Source organism: Leuresthes tenuis, unplaced genomic scaffold, assembly GCF_036924035.1.
Source record: "Leuresthes tenuis unplaced genomic scaffold, fLeuTen1.0.hap1 SCAF_16, whole genome shotgun sequence".
Taxonomy (NCBI): domain Eukaryota; kingdom Metazoa; phylum Chordata; class Actinopteri; order Atheriniformes; family Atherinopsidae; genus Leuresthes; species Leuresthes tenuis.
The window spans coordinates 10,982,149-11,000,781 of record NW_027325370.1 but is presented as its reverse complement, the minus strand read 5'-3'; the positions used below and the strand labels follow the sequence as shown (position 1 = coordinate 11,000,781).

At 38.4% G+C, this 18,633-nt stretch overlaps 1 protein-coding gene across 4 annotated transcripts in view; it reads right to left on the bottom strand.

Annotated features, from left to right (window-relative positions):
- LOC140272459 (kazrin-like) overlaps window positions 1–18,633 on the bottom strand; it is a 158,034-nt gene that overhangs the window by 30,049 nt on the left and 109,352 nt on the right. For all 4 annotated transcript variants that reach the window (XM_072367926.1, XM_072367924.1, XM_072367927.1 and 1 more), the window contains one exon: window positions 16,189–16,296. In XM_072367926.1, the coding sequence (XP_072224027.1) occupies window positions 16,189–16,296 (108 nt within the window). The remainder of the gene's footprint in view (window positions 1–16,188; window positions 16,297–18,633) is intronic.

Genomic DNA, 18,633 nt, shown 5'->3' with positions numbered 1-18,633 from the left:
ACGCAGTTCAACAAAGCACTCACCATGCACATGAAATTCTTGTTATGAATCTGGCTTTACAAATAATGGTCACTTAAAAGTTCTGCATCTGTGTGATTGATATGTCACATTTCCCGTTGCATGATTTAACATTTGGCCCAAAAAAGCCAAAGCAAAGTAAAACCTAATTTAATGCTTGTCCAAAACTATTCTATAGAATTCTAGGCTGTCACAATACATTCACATCAAAGATATTTAAATGTAGTCTGACTACAATTCTGCTGCCATAATGCTGAACAGGACAAGGGGAAAAAAAAAAAAAAAAAAAAAAAAAAAAAAAAAAAAAAAAAAAAAAGATATTTAAATGACAAAAATCACTCCCTGCACGACTCCCTCCATTCTAGTCAGCCAGTGTCGATCAAGTGATCTTTGCTTTAACATCACAGAATCTGACATCCACATGCTGGCAAGCCTATTTCATGCTTCAAGTCTTTGGAGTAATGGTGGCTGAACTTGTGCAAGAGTGGGTCTTAGAACAGAGCTCAACAGTGGGAGATTGGGGGAAAAGATAGGCAGTAATCTCAACCACATTCCATCACAATCTGTGTCTGTTGGCTTGAAATCCTCTCTGTGGATAGTATCAGACACTGGCCAGAACTGGCATCAGTTTTTTTCAGAGACACACATGGGAATGCAAAAAGGGTCACTCAAACAGATGCAGAGACTACTACACTACAACTATGCCAAAAAGAAGAAATAAGAAAACTTTTTTCAAATAAAAAAAGTCTAACTTTACTTTAATGGACAGAGCATGAGAGATTTAAACCTGTCTTCATTCTCTTGGAAGAGTTGCATAAGAAGCCCTCTTATTTTCACAGTGTGTACTTGCGATGGATTGACAGTAATCCAGCAGAACAATGTGTTGGTTTTAAAGGCTGTCTGCCATCTCTGAAGGAAAAACTGTAAACAGTGAGATTACTGTCCTTCCGAGGCTGCAGATGGACAGATACACAGGACAGCTTTCTGAATTTCTTCACTATGGAGATTAACAGCAGAGTTTCCATGAAACTGGAGTAGATGCAACTAAGGTCGTGAGGGATAGACGATTAGATGAAAGACAAGATGGCTGGTATTTACGAGACTGTCTCAGAAACAGTTGGTGCTGTAGGAAATAAAGATAATGCCTTACTTTTTAACATAGGACAATGACAAAAAAAAACAAAAAACCCAGTTGTGTCTCTGGATTTGCAAAAAAATAAAATGCACGCACCATCTCTAGTTTTAACGACACTGTGTCAGCATTTGCAAACTGAAGAGGCCAATTGGTAAGATGCAGAAGGGTACATATTTTCTTGCTTGAGATACAGTAGGATTCCAAGATTTCAGAATTCAAGATTAGTTCAACGACTGAAAGGGTCATAATGCTCCAAATGTTTATGTTGCCCCAGACCCGTTATGTTGTAATACATAAAGAATGTGGACTAATGTGGACTAATGCCTTTTAACTCAGCTGACGGTGACCTGTGATTTACAAAAGATATTCAAAGTTTTTGATTTGTCAGATTAGATTTTTCAACTGTGCCTCACTCCATTTTTAACTTGGCCCAGAAAATTGGGCATTTGTGGATCTTGCTTATCCGTTTGTTTTTTGGTAGAGTTCCAAGCTGACTTTGCAAATGTAATGACAAACTGTGTTCACTGACAGCAGTTTTCACAAATGTTCCCGAGCCCATGCATAGAGTTGAACGACAGAATCAAATTTCAATGTAACGTTGCCTGTGCCTGAGGTTTGTGGCTATTCTGTATTGGTTAAGGATTATAATGATTTTTAAAAAACTATTTTTCCTGACATGAATTCTTAGATCTCAATGAACAATGAGTTGCAACGGCTCTGAAAACAGTTTTCCTGGTGAAAAAAAAACCACTACTTAAAGATTGGGCAGTGACTCTGACCCAGCACTGGAAATCTCTCAATTAAAAACGAACCTAACATTTAATCATGTTAAAAACCTGACAACCGGCAGTTGTGAGATGTTCCAACAGATGTTTTTTATCTCCACATTAAAACTTTTTCCAGTCTCTTGATGGCTCCATCTCTTTATTTTCTAATGTGTTTCTGGCATTAAATTCAATATAAGCAGTTTTATTTAAAAAAGAATGACATTTCTCTGCTGTATGTACAAAACAAAATTATATGTGGGATTGAAGTTAGTTCCAAGTTATTCATTTTGTTTTCATCTAGAATTTACACATCATACCAACCATTTTGGAAACTAGGTTGTTGAATGAGGGATGGATGGAACCACTGAAATACTGAGGGAGTCAGAGACTGACTGAAAAATCCTTTCACAGCCATTGTAATGAAAGTACTTCCAACCATCCTCCTCCAAAACCCCCTTATTAATTTCATGCAATTTATCATCTTACAGTATTTTGTATTAGTAGGCATTTAGGTGGGGCAATAAATTGTCTGAGAATAAAAATGAAGGAGACTGCAATTGCAGAAATTTGCACTATTTGCTTATTTTGTGGGATAACTAATTAGGTTTACTTTGCTTTCTGACTTTGTGTGTTAATGACTTGGCACTTTGCTGAGGTGGCTGAGGTAGATACTGTTTGTGGTGTGTGACTCTGGATAGCTTCTGTCAAATGTGACAAGAATGCTAATTAGTTGCATTGGGCCAAACAATAATAGCTGCATTGCATTGCCCTTCGATTCAGTCCAATTCTTGTGTAATTTGTCATACCTTTACCTTACTATAGTCGCCTACTATTTCCCTTCTTTAAGAACAGCTTCTGAATATGGAGACCCTTTCTGATGAGGTATCAGTGAATAGTAGATGGATCAAGTGAAGGGTCAGGTAAATCTCACAGGTCCGGTGTCAGGACTTTACTGGGTTTTATTTTAACCAGATTAAAAAGGACATTACTTTCAGATACTGTACATCTGTTTTTATACCAGCAGCTTCTTCTTTTGTCTTCCATGTGTAGACACAACACTGGTTCGTTCCTTGAGTTAGGTGCCTTTTTATCCTTGAAGAACTCATAGCTTCAGAAAACCTGACAAACTATTTCTCCAAACCACTTGAAAAGATTACAAGAAAGTCTGGCACATTGGAAGCAAAACATAAATAATTTAGGGGTAGCTGAACAGGTAGGGGAACAGTGAATAATAATCTGAAAAGCATTTAAATCCAACTTATTCATCCTGTTACACAGAAGGATATTTTTGCTTAAAGAAAAAAACATACAGGTGTCTATATGTGTGCTAATGTGTGTATGATAGGGCAGGTGTATGTGTGTGAGTGCATGCATGTGTCACTGGGTGCATTAAGTTTAATGACCTTTGGTGCCAAAGGCTAACAGTGTTACCATTAACAGTCTGGACCAAATGAGAGGCAAGTCACTGTGTAAATATATTACATCACACACACACATACGAGCGCACACCCCCACACACAAGCGTTGGGTAGCTGCCATTTTTATAAAACCCTGCAATCTTTTAAACTAACCAAACACACATCAGCAAACATACTTGGTTGTAAAATTCGAAAACTGTCTGCCTGACATGTCATGCCAACATGACAGTTATGATTTGGCAGGCAAACTACAACACAAGGGTGTCTAAACAATCCCGGTTCCCCCTTGAGATATTCAGTAAGATTCAGGGGTGGAAATGTGTATCTAATAGTTTGGGAGTTACATTTGTTCAGTTTATAAAATGAGTAGAGCCTCCACTGACAGCTTAAGTAAATAAAGCTACAAGATTGAAAAGGCTGTCACTGCCAATGTGATTTACCTTTTCAGGGCAAAGAGCAAATTCTGTCACCCATCAAAGTAATTTTGATGAGCTGTGGAGGAATGGACAGCATCTGAGAAGAATTAATTTGGTCTGTGACAGTAAATAGCAAGCAGCCAAATTAATCTTTGCTTTTGCTTTGGAGAAAATGTATTGAGGCACACAGATGTTGTATGAAAGAGAAAGATGAAACATAGTAGAAGCTCCAATCAGTCCAACCTCAATGAAACACAAAATTACCCTATGCACTCCGAAAGCAGCACAGCTGATGATTATTATAGCTGCTCTACCGTTATGTCTGACTTGATTCTGACAGGCAGCTGATTCTCAGTAACTTACTTGAAATTGCAACCTGTGTGTGCCACAATGGGAAAAAACTGGCCAGCACCTGAAGGAGCCTTTCACTGCCTTCAGTAAAATACGTCAATTACACACCTGAGACCACAATCACCTGCTCTCACAATTATGCTGTCAAACTGAGCTGACTGGAAACACAAGCAGGCACACACATGCATGCATACATGAACAGCTGCCAGAAAAAAAGAAACATCTTTTCTAGAAACTGTTTTGGCAATACACACTGTGGAAGGCTGTCAATCTACAATAAAGACAAACCAAAATAGAACCAAAACGATTTTTCAAACTTTTAAAAAAAAGATTTTGTTCTTAGTTGCCTTTTGGTTAGATTTAGACCTCACAATTACTTGATTGAGACTTAAATACGATCATGGTTTGTCCTACAGGACAGTACTCAAAGCATCACGGTGACAGAAAGTGGAAGAAACACAACAATCTTTTAACTGAGACACATTGGAAGCATCTGGGGCTGACAAGTACAAAGATGACATGTAAAATTTAGTGACATAAACAGACATGTATTCACATGGAGGCAGACATTCATAGCCACACAACCACAATCCTGCCCTCATCCTCAGTGAGTGTCAGGTCAGTTAAAAAGCAGTCCGGCAGTATTTAAAAGCTTAGTTGACAGAGGGTGTTAATCTGTGGTTGACTGGCAGGCCGGGCAGAAGCAAATAACCACGGTCTGATGCGGATCAAACAATTTCCAAACCAGAAGATTTCCCTCTACTCCGCTTGCCTGTGATACTCAACATCTGTGATTATATATAATCTGCTGCTATGGTTACAAGCAATGACTAATGTTGGCCTATTTGGAAAGACAAATTGCTTAAGCAGTAATAGCGGTGGTTGTCAGAGAGATGCGAGAGACAAAGGTGAGCAACTGAGTACAATTACAAATAAATAACCACACCTGGGATGTTTGGTTTGCTTTAAAAGCGACATCTGTGGGAGTACCATATCTTACAGTTAAGTTTTAAAGTTCTTAAAACACAACTCTCAGTTTGACAAGTTACATGTCCCATTTGTGGGTCGATAGCACATGAGGGTTAAACAAAAACAAGCAGAGAACAGGGTAATCTGTGTCATTTTCTGAACTTTAACATCTGTGTTTGGGCTATCTTTAGAGAGGGAGTTCAACCACCAGCATACAGACGAAATGCAGGTATGTTGATGCAAAAGAGTAGTGAAGAATACCTGCAGTTTTTCCTATAATCACATAATTTCTCAGATGGTGCAATCTAATGCTGTTCAGTTCAGATCTAACTCTGAAACCAAGCTGACCAGCTGACTGAGGCCTACATTCAGGCTTAAGAATGCAGCTTACAACCAAATAACACAGTGTTTACATTAGAAACACAACCCACTGCTTTGCATGACTATAAAAAACACTGTTTGCTGACTAACCTCAAAGAGGAAATTCCCACGAATGTGACCTTGCCATTAAGAGGTAGAAAATATCCCTTGTAACCAAACCAAAAGTAACCCGAATCAGCTAAAAGTTGAGTAAAACAGAGTCAAATGGGAAAAGAGGCAAACTATTTGTGAGCTGTCTGTTCCCATGTTCATATAATAACAGCGAGTTTGAGGTCAGTGCAGGTTAAAGTCTCCCAACGGCTCAACACTGAAACATGTGACTCACTGTCAGACATGACACCTGCCAACATGCTAACATGATGCACTTCAGGTTAAAAGAATCCCCTCCATTCTGGACTCTTGATCCCAGTAACGTGCTGATCAAGGTTTCAGTGTTTAACCATCAAAAAATTCAGCAGACACTGACTTCATGCACCAGTCCATTAAAGTGCCGCAGTTGCGCTTGTTTCCACTCACTCACCAGACTTTCCTTGCTCCCCATCAGACCTCATTCCCTCCTCGGAGGAGAGTTTTCCAGAGGATTCCAGGATCTGACAAGTGTGTGCTGGACACTTTCAGCACAGACACATCCAAGGAAAAAAAAAAGACTTTGTCTCACAAGCAGCCTTTACTAACACCCTACCATTCTAATGTTTTTTTAAAGTCAGGCTCAGTTGACACCAGGACATGTATCCAGAAGCGACCGTTGTGTCTTTCCCACTCTGAATGTACCTGTTCAAGGCAACTCCCATGGGTTCAGTGATACAGTACTCTCGGCCCCTCCCCCCCTACGGTCAAATAGTTTAGGTAAGGAAGAGGAGGAGCTCAGCGGGGCGGGCACTAGGATTTTCCCACATTACTCATATACACACACACAAATACACACGTGTGCACACATGCAGCAGTAAAGGGAGGGAGCCAAACCAAGGTATGGGCTTACAGACAGGTGGGTGGTGATTTGTGTGTAGTGTAATACCAGCAGGGTGCACAGCTTCAGGGCTGCCAGCTGTTGACTAGCCTGAGTGTCTAAAGCCTGAGCAAACTAATACCTTAAAAAAAAGCTTAATGGATTTTTTTTTTTTTTTAATAGCAGCTTTTTTTCCAAGGTTTTAAGGCTGCATCCATGAGTAACTTGTGCTTTACTTGCACTGTGAGTTTGCATAGAGTAAAGTAGGAGCCCTGGCAGTGCAATAATGATTGGATTTAGTGCCAAAATCTTGGGATTCACTCAGGATATTGTCATCATTCAGTGGATTAAGAAACAAGTCCCTTAAAATTGGACAAGAAAATGTTGGATATGTTTACCATTCTTTGCACTAAAATTTTTTAAAAAATCTTTAAAGCCTTTTATATTTAATTTAATTTTTTTTTTTCCCTGTGGTTGGCTAGGAAAGCAAGCAGCAAGACTCATTAAAAGCAAACGCATTTGCATGCTATTTGCTCTCCCTATTCTATGTTCTTTTCGTTAAATTTTAATCACCTTCGCTGTAACACGATGTCCAAGGCAGGCGGGCAGTGAAGAGCTAGTAATACACCAATAGACAGAGAGAAAGGGCCCTGATTTTGAAGAAAGCCGATAAGCCTGCGCATTAATTAAGATTTATGTATCTATGTGCAAGGACAAAAGAAAAAAGAAACTTTTTTGGTGATGAGTCAAATCATAAATGTAATCTCTACAATTAAAGTGCAAATAGGGATTGGTTGTAAAAAAAAAAAGAAAAGTGGAATAAAAGACTCACCAAAGACTAATTATTTATATCTTGAGGTTATTTCTCTCTCATTCTTGCATAATCATATAAAATGAGGTAGAGAAGCTCCATCAACCAAACTTTTAGCTCTCAATATGTTTGGAAATAAACTATTTTTGTGTATATATGCACATGTATTTTAGAAACATTGTCTTGTATTTACATATTTCAAAGAGAACACAGTTGCAGTGTTCTGTGACAGCAGATCTCACTGACCTCCTGTTTGACTGTGCTGAACCAGAACTCTCTCAAGATCTGTTAAATGAAATTTAAGACTCAGCATTACTCTTTTCGAACAAGCTTCACTAACAGTGTGGCCAACCAATGAACAGTGGGAAATTTGAGCAATTTTTATCAAACCAAAATGGTTTAAATGTAAGTTTTAATTACACAGCAATAATTAAGCAATAATTTGTGCTTTATTACATGGTGCATGTAGGTCTGCATAACAACTAAAGAAAAATACGTTCTAAGATTGGAAATGGCAAAGAACAAAATTGTGTACATGTATTGTATGTTGATTAAATAATTTAAGCAGCAAGCTAATGTTGGAGGCAATAGGTAATGAAGCAATACCACAGAATATTTCAAAGACAATAGCCTTGATTGGCTCCTCTGCAGACATTTGGGAACGGTAACTTCTCTGCAAAATAATAAAGATGCAAACAAAAATAACGTCTTGTTGTTTATTGTGTCCATGCAAAATGCTCTCAGTAAGAAAATTGAACAATGTCTTCTTTAAGGGGTGTTTGCACACCAATGTGGGCTGCAGCTCTGTTGCCTCCTCCTCTACTCTAAAGTGAATTGCATTAGAATACAACACTGAAGATTTGGGAACAATAAACCATGAAGTACGGTTTCATGAGGAAAGATAAGAGTGTGAGGCTTTGTCCTGTTGTGAACAGGTCATATGTGAATAGAGAGTGATTTTACTTCATGGTAACACACAACGGATGCTCAGCAGATAGCAGGAACTGAGCTGATGAGTTAGATTATTCTACATAATTGGAAACGAGTCATTGATTTCTGTTGAAACGTATTGTCCATCTAAAATTTCATTAAACTACAATAAATACCATTTAATGACATGAAGAATGACAGCTGTAGTTAAGGTGGTTATTAAAGGGCATAATACAACATCCTGGTAAGTACTGTTTTAGGATTACAAACCCAAGAATGACTTGTGACACAGCTATTTTCCATAGGAAAAAAATAAGACACTCAGAAATTAAATCTGAGTAAACATGTATGATAATGTAATTGATCATGTGAAGCTGAGGGTTTGAAGCTTTTAATAGATGATCATGCTGGTAAAATTGCGTGGTATAAATGAGCAGAGCAGTTCATGAAATGGGGAATGACCCAGCAACACTATGATTTTATCATTTCAAACAAAAATCTGTCAGTAAGATACATTTCAATTACGCTATTATTGCTACAGACCTGTTGGGTATGATGACTGCTGTGTAAGGTAACTAGGAAAGGTAAAACCAGAGCTCTGACACTTATTAAGACAAAGTACTAATCAGCATGTCTGTTGGGTTCCTTAATTAGAATAATGCACTGGTTGTTTATAATGCATAAAAAAAACCATCAAATCACACAGCATCAACCACGGGACAACAGAAAATTACCTAGTTGTACACATGTATTTGACTGCAGGGTGATTGAAAATATTTACTTGTAAATAGCAGTTTACCTGTTTATTTCTGCCTAATTTGATGTCTTGAATACCAGGAGGTAATCAACTGAGAGTATTATCATTTAAATGAAAATCAATTGAAGGAGCCAATCTCTCTGCAGTCATTTCCACTTCAAAGGAAGGCAAGCACATTCACCAAGCCAAGAATATGTCACCCCTTCATTGTATTGTGAGAGATAAATAGGTGTAAAACCAGGTCACAAGCGACATATCAGTAATGTATTACCTTGTGGGTGTGTATGGATGTGGATGGTCAAACTGTTTTATCACTGCAGCCCTTGAACAAAGTTGTGTCCATATTTTCACTGCCTGTCTTTAATACTGGCTTACTGGCCATAACACAACACATTATGATTGTGTTAATGGACACCCTCTCCTCATAAATTGCCACTTTCCCTCATCCCTGTGCCTGTGATTATTCTCAACAGAGTAGCTTGCACTGCAAAAACCTTGAAACACCCCTGGAAGAAATGTCAGCCCACAAGTCACAAAGTGTGAACTAATGGAAAGAAAATAGCAGTGAACTGTGAAGAAAACAGAGTAAAAAGGAAGAACCATTATCACCTATACAACAGAGATGTCTTGACAGCAGTCTGAGTCATTGTAAAACATTTAAAAAGGCTACATCATCTCTGAATCACACACAACAGAAAGGTGCACCAACATAAGCTAATCAGCGAGGTCAAAAGGTCTATCTCTACACTGTCACCCCTGTCACCTCTGACAGAGTCTGACTAGTGGTTTCCTTCTACTTAGCTTATTGTTAGCTTTGATATTAGCTGTAATGATATATGTGTAAGTCGCTTTAGATAAAAGTGTCTGCTAAATGCATAAACATAAACAAAAGGAAAATCTTTTCTTTTTTTTTTTGCGAGATGATTTATACTGTATGTTTATTTTGTTTTCCTTTTCTTTTTTAGGATGACATTTTGGCACTTTGTGCTTATCCATAGAGCACAGTAAAAACAGGCGGGCAATATGGGAAGGAGAGCCGAGGACTGACATGCAGGAAAGGTCCAGCTGGCCGGGAGCTGTAATGGTGACTCAGCTGCTGAGAGCATTTTAGCTCATGCGGTATGTGACCTAACCACTCAGGTCACCCTGTGTTGGGCTGTTTAAAACACAAGTGGCAGCAAATTACTGTTAGAAAAACAAAGAGGTCACTCTGATATGGGTGCGTTGTAAGAAAATCAGCAATTTAAAAAAAGAACATTTAATTAAGTTTAATAAGCGTACTTAATGATTTCAGCTGTTTTAAGACAATGATTCCCCTACACTACATATATTTTGCAGATTATATTAAGTTGTTACATTTGTGTCTTTCTAGGACCACAAGGCAATAAATACCTTATGATCTCCGTTTCATAGCTGAATTGAAATTTCAAAGACACATTAAACAGAGGGAAGAAAAAAATTGTTGAAAGAATATAAGTATTTTTGTATGGAATGAATAAAAGATCTAAACACCTTTTACATCCCTAGACAAGATCTAGCAGAAAAACGATTTCCCTCTGACCGCAGCACTGTGAACTGCACTACCTCCCTTTAGCTACACCTTCCTATAATTTTAACAGATATCCAGATGTTTGGCTTTACCTTTCTGCCAGCAGACAGTTTTATTGGACTAACCAAGCTTGTCTTCATTTACTGAGGACACCGGCATGATCATAGATCTCAGAGGGTTAAAGTCCATGTCTGATTGCATGTGCAATAATGAACTGATGACGCAGTCTGGTCTCATGTAAAGGCATAGTCACTATGCTATGTCTTTAGAGGAAATTACATTCTGCTCAATACTTTTGCCCTAACTTTAACCATTTCAGGGTATGCACAGTAATTGTGATGATATGTAGTGTGATAAGAGGAGGCCCTCCACCATACTGTGCCTTAACCCTAAGCATTTGACAAGTTATTTGAACAGCATGAAACAACAAGCTAGCAAGCTACAAGGAGAAGTTAGCATGTGCTAGATGGAGAAGACAGTAGAAGCAAGGTGAAGCAAAGAGCTAAGGCTCTCAGTCAGCCATACCAGCCCTGACAGATCTGGAGCTGGTCAAGAAACTAGCCACCTTGGGGTCACTTGGCTGAGAGCTTGGCAGTCACAAGCTTGGCAAGAAGTAGCTCATGGGTTTGGGAGCTAGCTAATAACTCGGCCAGGAACTCAGGTGAATGAGAGGGACCTCTGGCCTTGAGCAAGGCTTATTCAGGAACTCGAGAGCTGGGACCTGAAGGCCAGGTTTACTCCCCACCTGAGCCAGGAGTTTACTTACCACATTTCTTGGTGAGCAAACAGTGACTTCTAATACTGTTTACAGCCAGTGACAGAAAGAGAACACATTATCGTTATGATACCTCAACATTCTTGTGATCCTGTAGCTTCCTCACCCTCTGGTTCAAACATTTATGGTTCAATTACCCCAATGTCAAAAGTGCTAAACAGAGCGCAGCATAAACAGAATCAGAATAAACAGGAGAGGTGAGTATTTGAGGAAAAGGAACTGCCAACTGAAATAGATTGGATATCAATGCCCTCCCATGTTTTTTAGAATTAGCTAAATTTTCATTTAACGCACAAAGGTTTTCAGCAGACAATTCATAGTCACAGTTCTTGACCTGCCTTTGTTGATTACAGGACTTCAGTGAATTTGTTCGCCTGTTTTTAAATGTCTTTTTGCAGTGGCTGTAATTATTTCTTCTCACTTCAAATACAACTTTTTTTAATTTGCCATGGTGCTTTTGATAAACATAAACATTAGCTGGTTTATTGTAACTGCAGGGATTTGACAAAAAATGTTGGGGTTCCAGATTTGTTGTGACCCTAAAGATAGTTTCATTTCCTTCCCCATAATCTCCTTTATACTCCCAATGAGATCAGTTTGCTACAGTTAGTCCTTATCTTTATCAGCCATGTTTTTTGTATCTGTCTTTCCCCCTTCCAACTGTCACAGTTAGTACTAATTGAAAAGGAACCATAAGACACTGAGTGCTGCTGAGATGTCAGCCAAATGTGCCAACTCCACCATCTCCTCTGCTGCCAGTTCACTACTGCTAGACGCCAGAGTGGTTTAGTTGCCAGTGAGCCATGTGAAGAGAGTGAGCAGAAGGTATTAACACCGGTGACTGGTTGTACCAGACCTGTTAGCACTGTGTCAAGCCTGAATGCAAGGTGGAATCTAAAAATAGAAAATACACCTCTATGTCACCTTGGCACAATGCTACACACCAGTCAAAATTCAAAACCTATCTGGTATGGTTTAATTATTGGCATATATGTACAAAAGCCTGAAAAGCAGCCAATTACCTTATTTCAATTGAATTCCTAAATGTTTTTGATCAGCTCTTTAAAAACACGTATCCAATAATTCCAAACAAATGTGCATAATTTCTAATCTGAATGTATTTTCAAAGTGAGCTCAGCTGATTTCTTAAATGTGTAATTAGTCCATTTCAGTTTCTGACATTAGATGAGCTGTAGCAAAAATGAACAAGATATTGTTCATTTCTATAATTGGACCATAATTAGATTTAAAGGCGCTCACATTTATCTACAGCAAATTCAATTACTGCGTAGAATAAGCAGAAATAAGAATCTTGGTAATGAAATGCATGTGTTTTTTTTAATCTGGACACTATGATAGGGATTGGATGATACACATTCACACTTGGGCTTTTCAGCCATCATAGTAATTAAATGAATGACAATATGAAAATGTGCACTGTGTGCAGGAGTAAGGTCTGCTTGGACACTCAGTGTTTTTGCACATTTGGTTAAAAGGCTTGATGGTATGTAAAAGTATGAAATGGGATTTTATTTAAATATATCCAAGTGTTGCAACCCGTCTTGAACAGTTTATATTTGGAAAGACAATCAACATGGCTCAGTGGAGGAGGCGAGGCTTTTGTCTTTTCAAATATTGGATGAGGGCACCTGCATGAAGAGACTTTAGTCAGTAAACCTGTCACCGAATTCAGCTAATTGAATGTACGTCTTAGCAATTTGACAGGAATGAGGAACCATTTTAATCTTTCTGAAAATGAATTTCGTAAAATGGGAAAATGTGTAAACTTATTTCTGAGCCAAGCTTTCTGTGACATGGTTTCATATACTTCATTTTGTTAATTAATCTTTAAAAAGTCTTACTTCCACAGTTTTAAATCCTCGAAAAAACTTGAAATTTTTGCCTGTAAAATTTCCTGGGATATGATTCTCTCTTGTCCTCCTGACTTAGTGAATGGGAATCTATGATTATGCTCATTTGGACCCCGCCTATATTTCCACCCACCAGCAGCCAACATCAGCTTTTCCTGTCTCTGCTAAACAATAAGCAATTCATTGTTATTCACAGTTATTCAGCAAAACATCAAATATCCAGTGTATAATGACTATGTTAAAAAGAAAATACAATGTTAATAATGTTACTAATACTATGTCTAAAAAAAAGATATATATATACAGCATATTTGAACCAGAGAGCTAGGTTAATGAATTATTCAAAATCATATGCACTTGGAAGTATTGTGATGGTAATGTATTAACTTTCTATACTTTTAAGAATCCAGATGATGCTACCTCCAGGTGGTGGGCAAACACCAAATTTAATGCATACACTAAATAAGTTTTTATCCATCATGGTGCTCCTACACATAGCTTGTGGTCTGTTTTCTTGATGTGTTTCCTTAGAGCTTCTTCTAAGCATCTGGTTGTGCAACGCATTACAGTGTTGCTTGTTGTTTTGAGGCTCCATTCTTCCACCCACTTCTAAAGCTACCTTCTGTAGCTTAGTAAGACAGAAGTGTTATTGCTTCTTGTACATTTTTGCCTAATGTCACTGGGTCAGTTGGACTGACGGATTTATTATGCTGGAATCAGAGCGTAAAATATTGACTGGCTGCTGGCTGAATAAAAGGAAAGACGAGGGAAGCCTGGCTGTGGACTATAGTAAGCTTAATATTGCGATGCATTGTGATGAGCAAGGCCTGCTTTGGCCTGGTGCTGATTCATTTGGCTGCTGTACACTGACAGTTTAGAAACAAATGATACCTACTTTAAAGTATTTCAGCACAGACAAGCGCAACTGTGAAATCTAGACTCATCTTGACATCCTGAACTTTGAGCCTTATTTTTCAGCAGAACATCTTTAATGAAGCAGCTAGAGAGTGACAAGCTATTGCTTTGCTCTCTATGGAAATGACAACATCTTAATAATGCAGCTTTCATTGAAAAGGCCAAATGACACACGAGCAGACAGACAAGGCCTTTTTCATAAGCACTACATCACAATTATCGAATTTTTAAATCGCTACGCATAAAGCTCATTACATATAACCATACCCACTTCAACAAGTCAGACTTGGTCAGGGTGCTTTGGTAATAAAGCAAATTAGCTGTTCAAACTCTGCAAGACCTTTAAAACAAAGTGATCATGGCATTGGGACCTTTATATATCAACACTATTTTCTTCAGTTATTGCTCTATGGCATAATTAAATGATGAGTCAAAGCCAACTCTACTGTAACAATTCCTTCCAAGCATTGCTGAGAACCAATTTCTGATGTTTGAAATTACAGCGGAGAGGCCTGGGTATTGTTGGTGAAAGCAATGTAACTGCCACTCTCCTAGTGGCTCTAAGAGGGCTTCAATGAGGGCAGGTGTTTTGGAAAGTGTCAGCACATAAGAAAAATAGAAGTGCTCAGCAGAGACCACTCCATACATTCACTCACACCCACATGTTCACGTTCTCTCTTTTCATTTAGCTCTTTTGTTAATTTTTGTTTCCACTCCCCTCTTCTGCATGGATTTCTGTTGTTAATCAGACCACACACTTTATGCAGGGAGCAAAGGGACCTTGTGTAATCGCTCACCTGGTCCTCCTCCTCCTCTTCATGCTTCAACTTCAACTCTGACCCTGTGTTTCTCCCTCTTTGCTACCCTTTCCCTCCAAATATTTTTTTACGCTGGATACCCTGTTTGACCTTCCAATTTAAACTAGTAAGCATGCCAGACCTCATCGAGGTAGTGACATCATAGTGTGCAGAAGCAGCACCTGTCCCCATAATGATCCAGTGCTATCTGCTTACATTTGTTTCTGGTCTCCTTTACTGTCTCTCTTTTCCTGCAGAACTGAGATGAATTTGCTGATAACACAGCCTCTGAGTTGCCTGTTCCCATTCTGATGAAACTTATAGTGATATACGTGGCCTTGGCCACTGCAGGGGTTTTGTGTGTGTATGGGTTTTTCCTGAGTCTGCACATTTACAGCACCCAGGAAATGACTTTAGACCTAATGCACCAGCTGTTCTATAGTGCAGGAGAGAGTGTTTTTTTGCACATATAAATGTGCTAATTCAAAATTGTGCATTAATCTGCCCATACATCCAACTCAAGAATAATGGCTCCCTTGACTTGCAAACACAGGATACTTAGTGTCTAACTGGAGTTAGCAGTCAGTTCAATCAGAAAAAGTAAAAAAATAAATAAATAAATAAAAAATAAAAAATAAATAAATAAATAAAAAAAAGAATTTGAAACAGAATTTGAAAAAAGCACAGAGCTTGAGTAAATTAACTGCATTCAACCACTGCAGATTACTGCCACCTCTGATAATTTCTAAGTTCCTTTTGTTGAGAACGTCGACGACTTGTGAGCCCTCTTCGGAAATCACAGCATCAACAGATGCAAACAGAAGGGAAGAGAGAATTGGCAGCCAAACAGACCCCTAAACAGGACACTAATAAGGACATGGTCCCTACGCAGTGCCTAGGTGACACTAGAGAGCCATGCTGCAGCTAAAAGCTCTACATGGTACACTGTCTGGGAGACAATTTTGTGCTGGTGCATACTCTCTAAAAGGGCACTTTTAGAGGGCAGAGTGTGAGCATGATAGAATTTTTAATTCCAAATTGGTTAAGAATTTAATTAAATGCAAACCACTTTGAACAGTAAAATAGCCGTCTTCAAGCTGTTTTCACCAACAATTACCTCTAACATTTCAACACATTCAAGTGATTACAAAAGACTTGTTTTCATAAAGTTAGCAAAAATATTTGGTCCAATAGTTAGCAACAGTCCCATTTAGTTCGAGGAAGGTGTAGTGTTAGAGAAATGTTTAGAAATGTGTAGAATTGATGAATGTTATAGTTTCTCTAACATGACCATCATCTCAACCTTTAGTGGATTTACTCATTTGGATTTGCCATTTTTCCCCATAAACCATATTTGATAAATAAGAGAAATTTTATCTAACCTTTGTCCAGAGAGGCATCTGGAGAGTTGAAGTCCATAAGACTACTGATTTCAGTGTTGTAGCAGAGGTCTGTGGTCGGTGGTTTCTGCCTCTGGTGAGGAGAGGAATCTGGAAGAACAAAAAACAACAACAAGTCAACCTGATAGATAAGAAAAGTGGGATTTATAAATCAACATAAAGAGAAGTTTAAAAAAAAGGACGACCATGTGTGGCTTTTTCTTTTACTTTCAAATTAAAAAACAGAACAGTAAAATCTCTTTACATGTGAACTTTGAAACTGACATTTGAGCTGTCAAATATTTGTAAAAGATAGTATTTCTGACACTCATAAAATGATTACGAAGAAAATAAAAAAAAAGAAAACATTAAAGATGGTGTTAAACCAAACTGCACAAACATGTGAAACATCAAAGTCACCATGAAAAAAAGTTTCCTCAGTGGACAAAAATAAATTGTGGGTCACAAACCAAATGTGTTGCTGACCCAGTGTGATTAATGCACACCAATCAACTCCACAAAATCCCACTCAGTACACACATAATGAACATTTGCTCTGAACTCCACAGTCGGTCATTCATCAACACAGCTACTGACTCCGGGGAGAGAAAAAAATGCTCAGAGGAAGTAAAAGCATACAAGCTTTAACACATGCAGGCACAGACGCTGCTGTGAGAGACGGCCGCATACTCACATAAATATTAGCATCTTTATGACCGGAGTGTGATTTGGTTTCTGGTGAGGTTCAGTGGTTTCTAATATAGTTTTCAGTTTCCACCAGTGGCACGTATTGAATGCATTTGGAATGAATTGCTTTGGGTCGGCTCACATGAAAGTGATTGCTAAAATGGCGCTGTCACTTCAAAATGTGCAGTCAACTTCAACTGAAAAAACGTATTCTAAAGTAACACAACATGACAACCACCACTTTTAGAAGAATAAAAATCTTATCTTAGACAAACCCTGAATATCCATCAACAATCAAGATGTTGCTTTGATCATACAGAGTACACTTCACTTGATAACAAACTGCATCTCCCCCAATTCGCTCTCCATCCCCTGCTCCTGTCTGGCCTTCTCCTCCTCCTCTCCTATTCATTCTACCATTATTCCACTACCCACCTATTAAGATGCTGCTACTGGTTGAATTATTTGCAGTAATTGAGCACAGATGTGTCTAGAAGCTCCAGTTCTAAGGGGTGACGCTGTCATTATGGCTACATTACTCATCACCCTCGTTGAGATGGGTACAAATAACAGCCTGGCAGCTTGTCCCATCTAAGGTGATTGGTAAGGCACACAAGGGGTGTTCTTAACTGTGCATTATTCTTTGCTTCCATCGAAACGTCAAATTTTTTAAACTCGGTGCAGATTTTGGCAGCTGGGAAACAGCTGTCAGATTTTTGAGTAATGTAAAAATTCCCCGTTAATTCACGTTCAAACTGCTGCAGCTGCCCAGCAGCGTGCCTTTCACAGGTCCTCACAGGGGTTTATAAAGTCAAAAAAAAGAGGAGAGCAGGGTGGAATAAATGCAAAGGAATAGGAAGACCTTAATGGCTGATTGATGATGAGGAAAAGAAAATCTTGTATCAAGGAAAAGCAAGGAAATAATTTGCAGAGCGAGGTCAGATGCTTTATTCACTGAACATGAAAATTGTCGCTTTTACCTTATTTGGATTTACAGTATCACAAGTTTTCATTTACTCGTAAAACTTATATTTCAACTGATCTTTTCACAAGTTTATAATACAAGTAATGATCAAATACAGTAACAAACCAAATTTAAGTGCACATTGCAGTTGTACAGTACAGTCAAAATTACAAAGATCTACTTTGCAGCCCTACTTTGACTTAAGCCACTTAAAAGTACTACAGACCATTGCAGGTTTACATAAAAAACCAACAAGTTATTTAAAGAGTTGTGCGTAAGAAAAGAGAATTAACAGGCTGCTTTTCTAATGTCTTCATCCTCAGTTATAAGGGAGGTATGTGATTTTTTTCTGAATCAAAGTGTTTTTTTAAATCACTGAATATGGAAGGTCTAGTGAGGTCTGAGTTTGACGTTCAGCTCAGCTTAGTGAAGTCAAAAATACACTGTATGAAAGGCTGATAATGTGGAGGGGTTGTCACAATGAAACATATCATCTGCCTGGTTTTGGCTGACTGGCTGCGACACAGCACTTTAAAAGAGATTGACATGTTTTATAAACCTTTACATATGCTCTTGTAAAAATCGTGCTCAGGGTGATCTACTAAGGGTTTGAGATAAGAGCATCATTTCCGCTGTCTCCTTCCAGCCTCTCTCGGCTCTTTGCTCATTTCCTCAACAGGAGTATTGTTACACAAAGACATGGAAAGTTCAGATATTATCTTCCAGCAGATGTGAACATCTGTAGCATAGATGTGTATACATCTATCATGTCATCTGTGGGAAGCAAAACACACTTC